Source organism: Cydia pomonella, chromosome 18, assembly GCF_033807575.1.
Source record: "Cydia pomonella isolate Wapato2018A chromosome 18, ilCydPomo1, whole genome shotgun sequence".
Classification (NCBI taxonomy): Eukaryota; Metazoa; Arthropoda; class Insecta; order Lepidoptera; family Tortricidae; genus Cydia; species Cydia pomonella.
The window spans coordinates 15,745,221-15,759,030 of NC_084720.1; the positions used below are offsets into that span (position 1 = coordinate 15,745,221).

At 39.1% G+C, this 13,810-nt stretch overlaps 1 protein-coding gene across 3 annotated transcripts in view; it reads left to right on the forward strand.

Moving 5' to 3' along the window:
- Positions 1-12,647, forward strand: part of LOC133527542 (hillarin) — an 88,226-nt gene extending 75,579 nt beyond the window's left edge. For all 3 annotated transcript variants that reach the window (XM_061864595.1, XM_061864594.1, XM_061864593.1), the window contains exons 5-15: positions 1,853-1,969; positions 3,399-3,598; positions 3,938-4,160; positions 5,600-5,826; positions 6,177-6,395; positions 6,894-7,102; positions 7,560-7,690; positions 8,347-8,490; positions 8,732-8,845; positions 9,613-9,790; positions 10,722-12,647. In XM_061864595.1, coding sequence (XP_061720579.1) covers positions 1,853-1,969; positions 3,399-3,598; positions 3,938-4,160; positions 5,600-5,826; positions 6,177-6,395; positions 6,894-7,102; positions 7,560-7,690; positions 8,347-8,490; positions 8,732-8,845; positions 9,613-9,790; positions 10,722-10,858 — 1,899 coding nt within the window. In that variant the 3' untranslated portion in view covers positions 10,859-12,647. The remainder of the gene's footprint in view (positions 1-1,852; positions 1,970-3,398; positions 3,599-3,937; positions 4,161-5,599; positions 5,827-6,176; positions 6,396-6,893; positions 7,103-7,559; positions 7,691-8,346; positions 8,491-8,731; positions 8,846-9,612; positions 9,791-10,721) is intronic.
- The last annotated feature ends 1,163 nt before the right edge of the window (positions 12,648-13,810 follow it).

Sequence of the window (13,810 nt, forward strand, 5' to 3'; positions counted from 1 at the left end):
AAATTTTTTTTTTTAGAAATTCTTTGAATGCAATATTACTTACTTTAAAAATAAAATAAAGTCTTCTTTCAGCAAAATATTCTATCTACGATATTTAAGGTACTTCCCTCGATGTCCCATAGTCTTGGGACGCCCTGTATACTGTTAACGTAGTTAGGAATGTTGATACTTGACTTGATATTAAATTATTTAACCTAGCTGAATTCTGTAACATTTAATTATGAGATTTCACACTCCAAATAGCAGTGTGATAATATCTCTCGACACGCGAACAACATGGGCTTTATTCTGCACAGCAATTGATGTATCAAAGTTATATTAACATCAGATTGCCCGCATGCAGAGCTTGGCTAAATCGCACCTTCATGTGTGTGAGCTTGCTGCAATGGTATTAATATTGAATTAGTATAATATTAGCGTTATTCGAATCTAAATAAGGCCCGAATATTTCATATGTGAAACGTATCATGTTCTACGAAACAGTAAATCATAGTGTCCACAACTGTATACTTAACCAGAATCATTATACTTAGTTTCACGAAAGTCGTGTACAATTTATTGGATTTTCTCTTTGAATATTCGATTGAAAAATCAGATGAATATTAAAATGAGAGGAAACAAGTTTTTAAAATATAGCCATGGTTATTTTAAACCGCTTACTTACTGCTTATGGTTAGTGGGTAGGTGAAATATTGGCATAAATTTACCTATTAAGTTATGGGAAACTTTGTCACCCAAAATCTGTTTTTTTTCTCCGAACCGTTTTTCAAAGGGTATAGATATTCTGCTAAAGATATTAACCTAAACTTATGTTCCGATATTTTCTACGCGTTTAGTACGAGTTAATACATTTGCTACTAAACGTAAGTGCTATCTCGGACGATCTTTTTTCATTTCATTTGTTTGGTTAGTTAAAAATAAGGCCCCTGTTGTACAGCGCTATTATATGTAGAATTTAATTACTTTTTATGAAAACATACAACAAATAATGTTTTTTTTTATTGGAAATGAACTATTCCATTTAGTTTATATAAACGTACTTACCCATACCCCGAAGTTAACGTAATTCAATAAATAACCGGCCAAGAGCATGTCGGGCCACGCTCAGTGTAGGGTTCCGTAGTTACTCTTCCGTCACAATAAGCTAAACTGGAGCTTAAAGTATAGTAAATTGTTAACCAAGGGATGAAACGGTACCTTTCACCCGAGTTAAACAAATAGGCAAATTTGCATAATCAGTACCTAATTAAATTAAGTCTTTTTACTATGAAGGGAAAACTTTTTGCGATAACTCAAAAACAGCTAAACTGATCATATCTGCTATAGTTTTCATTTAATGTCTATCTTAAGCTCTACTTCCACGATTTTTTTCATATTTTTTGGACCTATGGTTCAAAAGTTAGAGGTTACACATTTTTTTTTCTTTCGGAGCGATTATCTCCGAATATATTCACTTTATCAAAAAATGTTTCTTGAAAACCCTTATTAGTTTTGAAAGACCTTTCCAACGATACCCCACACTCTAGGGTTGAAACGAAAAAAAAATTTCACCCCCACTTTACGTGTAGGGGAGGTACCCTAAAAAAAATTAAATTTTTAGATTTTATTGTACGACTTTGTCGGCTTTATTGATTTATATATCCATGCCAAATTTCAGCTTTCTAGCACTAACGACCACGGAGCAAAGCCTCGGACAGACAGACAGACAGACAGACAGACAGACAGACAGACAGACAGACGGACATGGCGAAACTATAAGGGTTCCGTTTTATGCCATTTGGCTACGGAACCCTAAAAACGGTGTATATTACAGTAGGCATGTATAAAATATACTCATTTTTGTTGATCGCAGGATCGAGATGAACAAACTAAGCTGGAGATGAAACACCGCCAGGAAGAAGATGACTTGTACAGAAAATTCTCGAAACACCGCGAAGAAGAGAACAGAAGAATACGAGATGAAATACAGGTGTGTAGAGTAAGTAACACAAATAATGGGGATCCGAAAAAATGGGGATTAGGAAAAAGTAGAAGAAATATTTTGTTGACGCAAAAAATTTTGGCCTTTGGACGACCTGCCACATAGAATTTTTTTTGGCGTAAAAAAAAAGGTGTTCTTCCACATTTTCCTAATCAGAGCACGATACCAATATGCCTTTAAGGATCCCTACTATTTGTGTTATATTCTGTGTAATAACTATCAAGTATTACCCCCACTCTCAACAATTTCGTCTGCTAAAAATATTGGTAAATTAAACACGCTAAGCACAAAGAATTTCGCACATTGACACGCCATTTTCTCTCTGTCGCACGTGTGTTGGTATCCCGCTCGCACAGTGGCATTTCGCATAGTGGGTTGACCGCCAGCATCATCGGCAAGGTAGCAATATAATACATCCAATAATATAGGTAGAATCCTACGCCGAGTCAGACGAAGCTACGGAGCCACGCTGTCACGTCGTCGCCAAGTCCAATGTTTAGATTGTATTTTGTTATTATTTGTGTTTTCTCGTATCTTTATATTTTTATGTTTTATAGTCGCAGTGTCTTAGTAGTAATAGTGCCTAAATAGAGATAGGAAATGGCGAGTCTATGTATGAAATTCTTCGCGCTTAGCGTCCTTACTTTACAAAAACGCAACATCTGCTTTAGTGTCCCAGTCGCCGCGAGTTCTAATCCCAGCCGAGGAACCGTCACTATTTTCTTTATTTCAAAAAAATATAATCAAGTATCATCATCAATATGGGCGATTCATGCAACGCTTCAAAGCTTAAGCAAGCCCTTATTAGGTATTAGCATAGAGTAATAAGAAGTAGGCATAGAGTGCTCACTCCATACATACATCAGTTATGGAACCAAAACGCTTATTATTTTCGTAGGTGACATCTAGCATCAGTACCACTACTTGATATTGACACTAGATGTTACGGGTGTCGCGACTGACGAATATTGTATTTCTCAACCATTTACAACTAGTGTTACAAGCAGAAAGCGTTGAAAATAGAGTTCCGGTTAATCCGGTTATAATATTAGCTGAAAATTGTTGAGCATTAGACTTTTCGTTCGTAGCAACATCTATTGTCAAGTAGCAGTAGGTACTGATAATTCCACTAGTCAATGCTAGATGTCGACTACGAAAATAATAAGCGTTTTGATACCAAAACTGATGTATGGAGTGAGCACTCTATGCTTACTTCTCATTTCTCTATGATATGGGTGTTATTAGGGCTCAGAGTCACAACTCTCATTCATTAAACTTCGCAAGCCTCAGTTAAATTTTATCTCTGTCTTAACACGAATTTTAAAACGTCAGATAGGGAGAAATTATTATCAACGGCATTTGACTTGAACTGTCTATGAATAACTAAATAATAATAATAATAATTCTATGCCAACAGGATGAATGGGAACGAGAACTCGAGAGACTCACGAACAGGTTCCAACAAGAGATGCAAGTCAAGAAGAGACGACCGGACGCCGAGATCGGAGCATTGACGCTGCGGCACCAACAGGAGAGGGCGGATCTCGAGAAGAACATGACGCTGAGAAGGGATAAGAAGAAGGAGAGCTTGACAAGGAAAATGTTGGAACATGAAAGGTAAGTCATCATATAGATTTAAGGTCTAACAACCGGGTGTACACTGGAAATTTGGAGAATGCAAGAATGTGGTCCCGATTGGAAGTGATGACAATGACTTGTTGTATTATAGACCACCTCCAATCTCTGTGGTAGACTTTGCCCATCATTTCTCCAACTGGGGCTGATTAATGTCAAATGTTATAAAGACTAAGAATGAATAATGTATCTTCTAGCGTTATGCCGGCATTTTGCCATGGCTCACTTGAGTCAAGGCTCCTTGAATCTGCTTGGTAACCTAAGGAAGTTAAGGAAGATCAGTGAATCCTTTTGTAACCATTTATCTCACTATTTTTCCAGGGCAGCGACAGCAGCGCTAGTCGAGAAGCAAAGCCACGAGATGATGGAGCTCATCCAAGAACGCCGTTCAGAATACGCGGCGGCCTCGTCTCTGTACGTGGACGGCGAAGAGGCGCCTCCTTACCCGGCGCGCGCGCCGCCGCCGCAGCCGCCGCTCGTCTCCAAGTTCCACATCTACACGGACCCCGTGGAGTTCGCTGACGTTGATAAGATCGCTATTTCGGTAAAATTCTCTGTTTCTATCCATCCATATCTCTCTATTTCCGGCCTAGGGAGGACCTTATGTAGATAATTACACATCCCTAGACCTGTAGTCAGAGAAAAGTAATGTCAAGAATTCAAGGTAATGTCATGATAAATGATAGAGTCAGACCAAGATAAGTTGGCAGTGATTTTGATAGCCCCGACCGTGCACGTGTCAAGTAAACGTCATAATTTCACAGAAGTTTGACGTTAAAAATAACCCGTGCACCGTCTGGGCTATCAAAATCGCTGCTAACTTATCCTATCATAATTTTATGGTAAAAAATATCTTCGCTATTGAAAGTAAGGTATGATAGATGCAATCGGTGAGTATCTGATGCTATCGACACCACTGCTGCATTGACACTTTTACTGTATTGAAATGGAAAACAATCGAAAAGAATTGCATAATAAGCGAATGTCAAAATATCTTAAGTAACTTACCAGTACCAGCCTCTGGTCGATAAACTAAGATATTGTAAAGTTATATGTTAGCCAAACTGTACAGGTAACATGAGATCAGTGGCAACAAACTTGCAATAAAAAGGCCTCTAGATTCTCACCATCCAAACCTCATAATTACTTCCATCAGCAATCCATAAAACAATAACTTTCTTACACATTGCCTGTTATCGCACCTAAGTAATAAGAAAGTTTGTTTTATGTCTGTCTAGCGTGTAATAAAATCACTTGTCCCGTCATAAAGATCAATCACTTATGATTGATTGAGGAAAACATTGCGGCCGTTTGTGGATGGTTGAGATTGTTGTCTGACTGAAATCGGTATGAACACGGGCGACAGTGAATGATCGAAATGCATTAGCAGTGTGTTGTTAGGTGATAGTGTTTGTGCAAAGTAAGGTGTGGCAGTGTGGCTAAATTCTGTGCACTGTTTATTTGACAATTGTCCAACGAATAATACAGAGGGCCTACCGCGAACCACGTTCGACGTGTTGCCTTTCTATTGCACTTGAAAATTCGTAGCTAAGTGTGACAGGGAGGCAACACGTCGAACGTGGTTCGCGGTAGGCCCTCAGATTACTCCATAGAATTTACCATTTACTTGCATATTTAAGTTTTGTATAATCACACTTATCAATATGCATTGTACAGAAACTCTTATCCTCAGGTACTGTTATACTTCTGATTCTCACAATTCGTGCGTTTTTTAACCCAAAGAAGCACACGTCCAACGATAAAAACACTGGCATCCGATTTACTGACACGAGCATATATTTTTACTAACCAGAATACTCTTAATTGACTAGCATAAGAAAACTGTTTGTTACGACCAGTGTAGTCTCTTCTTTTCGTAAAACGGCCAAAGTCAACCGAAGATGGAACGACCAAGACTCGGAATTAAAACTTTTCTGTATTCTACTGAGATCGTTACTAATGATGCTTATTTCTCCTCGCCAGGTTGCGCAAGAAGACCAAAAAACCTTCACAGACCTGGTCCGGCAGCTGGTCGGCCGCTGCGCCACCGACGTGGAGAAGGCGCGGACTATCTTCCGTTGGATAACTGTGAAGAACCTAAACAACATACAGTTTGACGAAAACTTGAGAGGGGATTCGCCGCTCGGTCTACTGCGGGGTATCAAGCACGGGACTGAGAGTTACCATGTGCTGTTTAAAAGACTGTGCAGGTACGTTGAACAGTAATTCTATTTTCCATGCAGTGGAAGATTTTTTGTTTTAACCTTTTTTAAAGAAATGGTCACTTGATGAGTTTTTGCCTAACGACAGAACTTTAATCGAACACCTACTTTTACCCAGTTTTTCGCTAAGTGAGTCAAATGATTTCAATTCTGACCTAGACTAATGAGATGTTTGGAACTTACTAGTGGACAACTAACTTAATTTGCGAGCAGGTTCATTAACCAACTGGCCCAGAGTGGAGACTTAACTTTGTACCCATACCTAGCACAATATACGGAGACACTTTGTAATTACATAGTGTAATTTGCCTATACTAAAATGATGATCCCGTTTCCAGCTACGCCGGCCTCCACTGCGTGGTGATCAAGGGCTACAGCAAATCCGCAGGCTACCAGCCGGGCGTCCGGTTCGAAGACAACCGGTTCCGTAATTCCTGGAACGCGGTATACGTGGCGGGAGCCTGGCGGTTCGTGCAGTGCAACTGGGGCGCCAGGCATCTCGTCAATGCCAAAGACGCGCCTAAGCCCGGCAATAGGGGAAAGAGTGATAGTTTAAGGTTAGTATACTTCTGGTTTGAATATTCACAATCACACGGTAGGAATCCTCCTCCTGGTCCTCGAATGCTGTGTTTATCCCGGACGAGTGAAGATCCGTACATCGTAGTACTGAGAGGGAACACCAGATTAATTCGAGAGACGAGTGTGACCTGGGCAATAAAGGGAACGGTGACAGATTAAGGATAGTACCGAATTACCCTCAGACCTCGGTATCAACTCCAAACGGGACGAAAAAACAACAGCCGCGTTAGGAACTTAGAGGCGTTCAAAACTAAACGGGCTAAGTAGTTATTATATAAATAACCGCAAAAACTTTGACATAATTTGTTTTTATCTTTACTCCTCAGTTTGCCTTTTTCCATTGAAAGGCCATCTTAGATAATTCCAAGATTTAATTCTTATTTTATTTTGAACGTTTAAAATCTCCGTGAAAATAAATACCGAAAGTGATCTTTTTTAGCTAAAACAGTATTTTAAATACGTGCCACATTTTTCAGATACGAATACGACGACCACTACTTCCTGACGGACCCGCGCGAGTTCATCTACGAGTTCTACCCGCTGCAGCCCGACTGGCAGCTGCTCAAGACGCCCATAACGCTTCACGATTTCGAAGAGCTGCCGTTCGTGCGCTCGCTATTCTTCCGCTACGGACTGTACTTTAGTGACCCCAACACTAAAGCTGTCATGTACACTGACTCCACTGGTAAGCTACACTTTGAGTTTTATCCGAGTTCTTACTGGAGACGCCCATAACGCTGCACGACTTGAAAGAGCTACCGTTCGTGCGCTCACTGTTCTTCCGCTATGGGTTGTATTTTAGTGACTCCAACATTAAGATCGTCATGTACACAAAATCCACTGGTAAGTCCATACAATTTTAGTTTTATCTTAAGACACCTATAACGCCATCTGCAAAAGTGTAAGAACATGAACGAAATCCAGTCATAAAATGACCATACAAAATTACCATAGTGTGCGCTGTACACTGACACCGCTGATTCTTGTTTTGAGTATTTTTCAGTTATTGTTATTGTTCTGGCTGGTATTAGGCCGCTCGAAGGTCTCTAATTTAGTTTAGGACGGGGTTAACCAGCAAAAACTCCAAGTCTCAGATGTACTACAAAACTCGTACCAATTGTAAAGTTTATTTGTATGCGCAGGTGCGGCGACTATGCGCATAGCCATGCCGGCACACATGCAGAGCTCGCTCATCTTCCACTACAACCTCAAGTTCTACGACACCGAGGGCGACGGCTTCGACGGCGTCAGCCTCAAGAGATTCGTCATGCAGGTACGATCCGGCTCGAACGACCAGTCACATGTAGTCATGACAGAGCTTATTTTCTACGACCTCAAGTTCTATGACATTGATGGCGACGGCTTGAACGTCAGCCTCAAGCGATTCTTCATACAGTTAAGATCCGGCGCGAAGGACCAGTCACTGTAGTCATGACAAATGCAGAGCTCATCTTCTACAACCTCAAGTTCTACGACACCGAAGGTGACGGCGTCGACGGCGTCAGCCTCAAGAGATTCGTCATGCAGGTACGATCCGGCTTGAAGGACCAATACAATTTTCTGATCTTGTCTATCTTAAACTGATTTACTTTGTCATTACAATTACTGGTCTTAGAAAAAAGTTGCTACATGCGCGTAAACATGGATGAAGACGTGCAGCCTGCATTACGACGTTTCGCTTTCACACATATTACTCATCGCGCAATGCCGAGGTCGAGCGCAAGGCAATGCGAGAACTTAGCGATTTTTATTACATTGCGGTATTTGTTTCGATCAATTAAAGTATTCTCTCTACAATCTACCGAAAAAAATTACAAGTTCTCGTACCGTCTATACATGAATTTAGGAACCGGTCTCCAGCATTTTACTGCTGGGCAAATGCCTCCCCCTCTTCTTCCATTCATAAATTTTGTTTGTATTAATTTGCAGTCAGTGGTCGGCAACGTAGTATCGTTCCGGGTGCACGCGCCGTGCTCGGGCGCCTTCCTGCTCGACATATTCGCAAACGCCGTCACGCCGAGAGAGTATCTCACCGGCGAGCCTATGAAATTTAAGAGCGTCTGCAAATTCAAGGTAATATTGTATACTAGTCTTACCTCTTTAGTATGCCTCAGCATTTACAATACTATCAATTGATATTTTAGAACTAATTTGCACGTATCTATCCGGTTCGAAGGACCAATTCAGAATTGAGTATTATTTTGTTGCAATTTCAGTCGTTTCTTACGTATCTGTTCTCTTATCCCACAGGTATATATACCTTTATTTTCATGTGGTATAAATAATGTACCTGTAAATGCGTTTATATTTTCAGATCTGCTGTGCAGAGCTGCAGACAGTGATGGTTCCTCTACCAGACTGCGCCAGCGGCGAGTGGGGACCGACGAAAGCCACCAGACTATTCGGCCTTGTACCAATCACCCACCAGGTGAATTCCCTTTCTGTTTTTTATTCCCATGTCACAATCACCATTGACCCAAAAGCCAAAGGCTCCTGCTGGACAGAGATCTATAAGTACAGGGTGATTCATGAGACCGTGAGCAGGACTAAACCTACACAATCAGTAAATGTTAATGGATCGTTCTCAATAATATTTAAGTAAAATAATCACATTTTTTTCCGTTATTTAACTTTTTGGTAAGGACAAATTTAATTATCTATAATCATGGACACCCTACAACACGTAACCAACCTTTGACAGCACTTTGATTATGAAGAAAATAAAATAACACATATAAAACAAAAAGGGTTACCATAAATGCCGTGAATAAAATTAAAACTTTTTTTTTAACAGTAAAAAAAAAATTAAAGTTAATCTCACGAATAGTGGTACAAAACAGTTGCTTATAACTTGCTGAATGCGCAGCCTTGATCCTGCTCACATCTCCTGAATCTTCCTGTATCACCTTAACACCCTTTTGAATTACAGCTCCTTTTAAAATTACGTATAGATAGATATTTTTCTTGCATGGCGCTTAGCCGCAGTTTTTATATATAAAAAAAGTCTGTCTAAAACATGGACAAAAGGCGTCCCGGTAGACCTTGACGAACTTAACGCCTTTGCCAAAGACCGGCGGTAGAAAGATTAATTTCATAATATCCGGATTATAATATATTTAGAAAGTCCTAGCGACAGTAGGACACTCCAGCCTTGTAACCAAATTAATTAATTGATCAAACTAAAATAATATCCAGGAGGCGCTAGTGTTCGCTGGGCGCGAGCTAGAGCTCCAGTTCCGCATGTCGCGGCCGCTCGCCGACTTCATGGCGACGCTGCACAAGAACGGCGTCGACGAGAAGCGGCTCAGCAAGTACGTGCAGCAGAACGTGCAGGACGACGTCGTCTCCTTCTATATCACGTTCCCGGAGGAAGGTAATTATCTACAACTACAGGTGCGAGCGGGACGCTATATACCTACATAGCGCTGTCTCGCTCGCACCGCGTTACACTACTTCATGGCGACGCTGCATAAGAGCACTAATGACAAATGCGGTAGCTACCGCGGTGCACAAAAGAAACAATCCCTTTTTCACTTCTCATACAGCCTTATTAACTTAGCTATAAAGCCCAAAATCTGCCGTACAAACTGCCCCGCCCGCGCGCCTTCGACCGGCGCGCTCCCGTCAGACACGCCGACCGGTCTGAATACGATTTCCTATATTCTTGAAAAAATACGGAAATATAACCCAAAATATTGGATATTTTTGTATAATTTCCTCACAATCGAAGTGAAAAGCAGAGTGTACATATACTCGGGCATAAATGTCCATTTTTATCCAAGGAAATTTATTGTACTACTATTTTATTTTTTATACTACGTCGGTGGCAAACAAGCATACGGCCCGCCTGATCGTGAGCAGTCTCCGTAGCCTATGTACGCCTGCAACTGCAGAGGAATTACATGCGCGTTGCCGACCCTAAACCCGCCCCCCCTCGTTGAGCTCTGCCCTTGTTGTACAATCTACTGTTTTTTTACAAGCTTTGATTTAACTTGCAATGAATTTATCTAACTATATTTATACGGGTCAAATCTTGCGAGTTAAATTTGACCCACTTCCCGGTTTCCGATGAAGCTGAAAATCGGTATACGTATGTAAGTTGGGTGACAATGCAATATTATAGTACAATCGAGCTGATCTGACGATGGAGACATGAGGTGGCCATAGGAACTCTGTGATAAAACAACGCAATCTTTCGTGTTTTGGGTTTTTAGAATTGACTCGATGAGTATTAGTTGCCTGTGGAAAGAGAAGTACAGTCAGTAAAGCTTGTACCATAAATTTTTGCCAATACTTATTTTCAGGTCAATACGGTTTAGACATCTACACCCGCGAACGTGGCGGGCCTACTGCTATACATCAGAACGGCTCCGTCGAGAAAGAGAAGCACCTCCTCACGCACTGCTGCAAATACCTCATCAACAGCAGTAAACGAAACTAGCCAATATCAACTTAAATTCAATGGAGTAAAGTCCTGTTTCGAGCATATACTTGAGTACGAAAGAAGGCACAAAGCAATATAAGCTTTAAAGCACAGAAGTAAGGTTGTGTTTTGGTTGTTGAATATTTTACAATTTGATTGAAACACGAATTCAGCGTGATGCATATTCTAAGTATGAAGGTAGTTAACACATTCACTGCCAGACAAAAAACGGCGCACTACCCCAGAAACCGGTGGTCTATAGCTGCGTACAAAACAATCCGCCCAGCGGGTTGTCCGGCATCTGAACAAAGTTCACAAGCGCCCACCAGGTGGGTTCCCGGCAGTGAATGTGTTAAAGTACTAACTCGTTTGTTTTTTAAACGAAAGTAAAGAGAACGTCGGTAATATTAAAAAAAAACACATGCACATGAGATAGCAGTAACATTTGAGATTTCTTTATAACAAGGCCCAAACTGTATGCTGTATGATAAATGCAATAAGATCGATTTTTCGACAACTTCCAAACATTATTTTAGAAGTAAATATTAAATTATGTAAACATAAGCTGCTAGAATAAATCTTGTGTTTGTTGAATGCTGGTCTTTTAAATTGTTGTAATATAAATTTGAAAGAGTAATGTATGAATGTCGTATTCAGTTTAATTGCTTATTTGTAAGTACGCGAAAATTATTTAGTTGTGTGTAACTAATGATTAAAAATAATAAAAGATAACGCGAATAAGGATGAGAAACGAGTATGTGTTAAATGAAAACGAAGATTTATTGTCTTTTTTATTTACTTTGAATGTTTTATAAAAGTTATACCCAAATGTAGATAATTATAATAAGGAATTATCCGTCCATGAAATTTATAAAAAAATTATATTATGCTAACATTCTATGTCAATTGAAATTTATATGAATTTATACATCAATTTTAAGTAATAGAGGTTGTGCTGAAGCAATTTAATTGCTTTTTACATACATTATTTTATAAGAAAAATATTATTTTGTATAAATTTAAGTACAGTATTCTAAGATTTCGATCTAAAGTTATTATTATATCATCACATATATTTATCATTCTGTAGACATGAACACCAGATACTTTACACATAATTTTGTTTTAATGTAAGTTGACACCACGATACTTAATATCTGCAAAGACGCTATCCTCCTAAGGCCCGGCCATACAAACGAAAAATTCAAAATTTGCCACTGAAATTTTAAACTATAATGCAAAGAATAGAGTTGATTTTGTATTGAGTGAAAATTGAACGAACAACTCTGCAACTCAAAAATGCAACTCGGTTCCAATTGAATATGATTTGAATTTCTTTGAACTGAATAAGGGAGCCTTGGGCTTTAGGAGACTATACCAATATAGGAACTTATTTATTTTACACTAATATATTAAAATTATATTGAACAACACAGAATTCCTCATTTGACTTAAGGTTGAATTTGATTTACCTGCTTGTGAGACATATTTACTATGTTTATACGTTTATTCATAGTTCCAAATATACTTTTTGAAACGCATTGTTAATATTTTTATGACCGCGATGTCAACATACTTTAAAACGATCACCGCATACGCTTAACTCCGAACTCTGAATAGATTGCTTTATTTTATTACTATCATATTTAATTTCAATTTCACTAAGCACAATGAAATGGAGCAATGTATTTATCATACATAGAGTAGATACAACCAGTATGAGATATTGTAACATTAGATATTTACCTATTTAAGAAATGGCAATAATGTAAATTTTATAAAATATATGGCATGTTACTTTTCTAAATGAAGTTTTAAATCCTTAAAATATACATCAATTTAATTGAGCATCAATTTAAAAACGGGACGGTATTATTTCATTTTCACATAAATAAACATTTCTAAAATAAGAATTTCTTACAAATATGTATACTCAGATCAATTGAGATTCTTACTAAGAAAGATAAACGTTCCGTTTCGACATATCAATACATCAAAAAAGTACAAAACACTACACAAAAAGATCAAATGAGATGCTAAGTCAAATCCATAATATATGACCGCGGCCGGCAAAACGTCCCACTTTGTCTCTCGCAAAGCAAATCTCGTCCGTCAAGCGACAATGTGAGACGTTTTCCGGCCGCGGTCAGATAAAAACCTTACCGAAACAAAAATATAAGTAAAATGTATAATAAAAAAACGGCTAAAGTATTTCTATTAAGTATATTTGAGCCCTTAAAGATACTTGAAACATTTCCTTGAACATATAGATACCGTGCGTGTTGGAGGGGTCATCTAGTGACCTGAATCAAAAGCGAAAACAATTCACGCTTCTAAGAAGGTGCTGCCCCCTACACTAAACGCTGGCTCTATTTCGCCTAGTAGGGTCAACCATATAGTGGCTCAAATCCAAATATGTAAACTTGACATAATGCTTCGCGCCACTGAATGGAGGGGGGGGGGGGGGGGGGGGGGGGGTCTATGCCGCCGTCGACAGTACATGCATGGTCCCTATTGGAAATTGGAAATTGGCGTGCAAAGCGGGTGGTGGGGGAAGCCGGAACGATGACAGCGCTTGATGTGGCCAAATGTGGCAAAAATGCTACGTGTGTTTCTGTCAATTCCCATACTATTCCGTTATTTTTTTCACGTTTTTTGCTTTAAAATCATATTTACATTAAAATAGGTCACGATAGCTGATAAATGGTAAACTGCAATAATACTGGACAAAACAGTAATAGTAAACTTTATATATTTCCAACATCGAGCTGGAAATTAGGCTTTTATATCATATAGTATTATTCCAGGCTTACCAACGTAACGGCTAAACATTTCATCTAGTCTATGTCAACGCAGAGTTTTTCTTGGATGTTAATAAAATAGTATGGCTAATACAGTGTACCAACATTAGGTAATTGTAATATTAGTTATAATGACAGTTACTGGAAGCCCGTCAGAAACATACTTTTG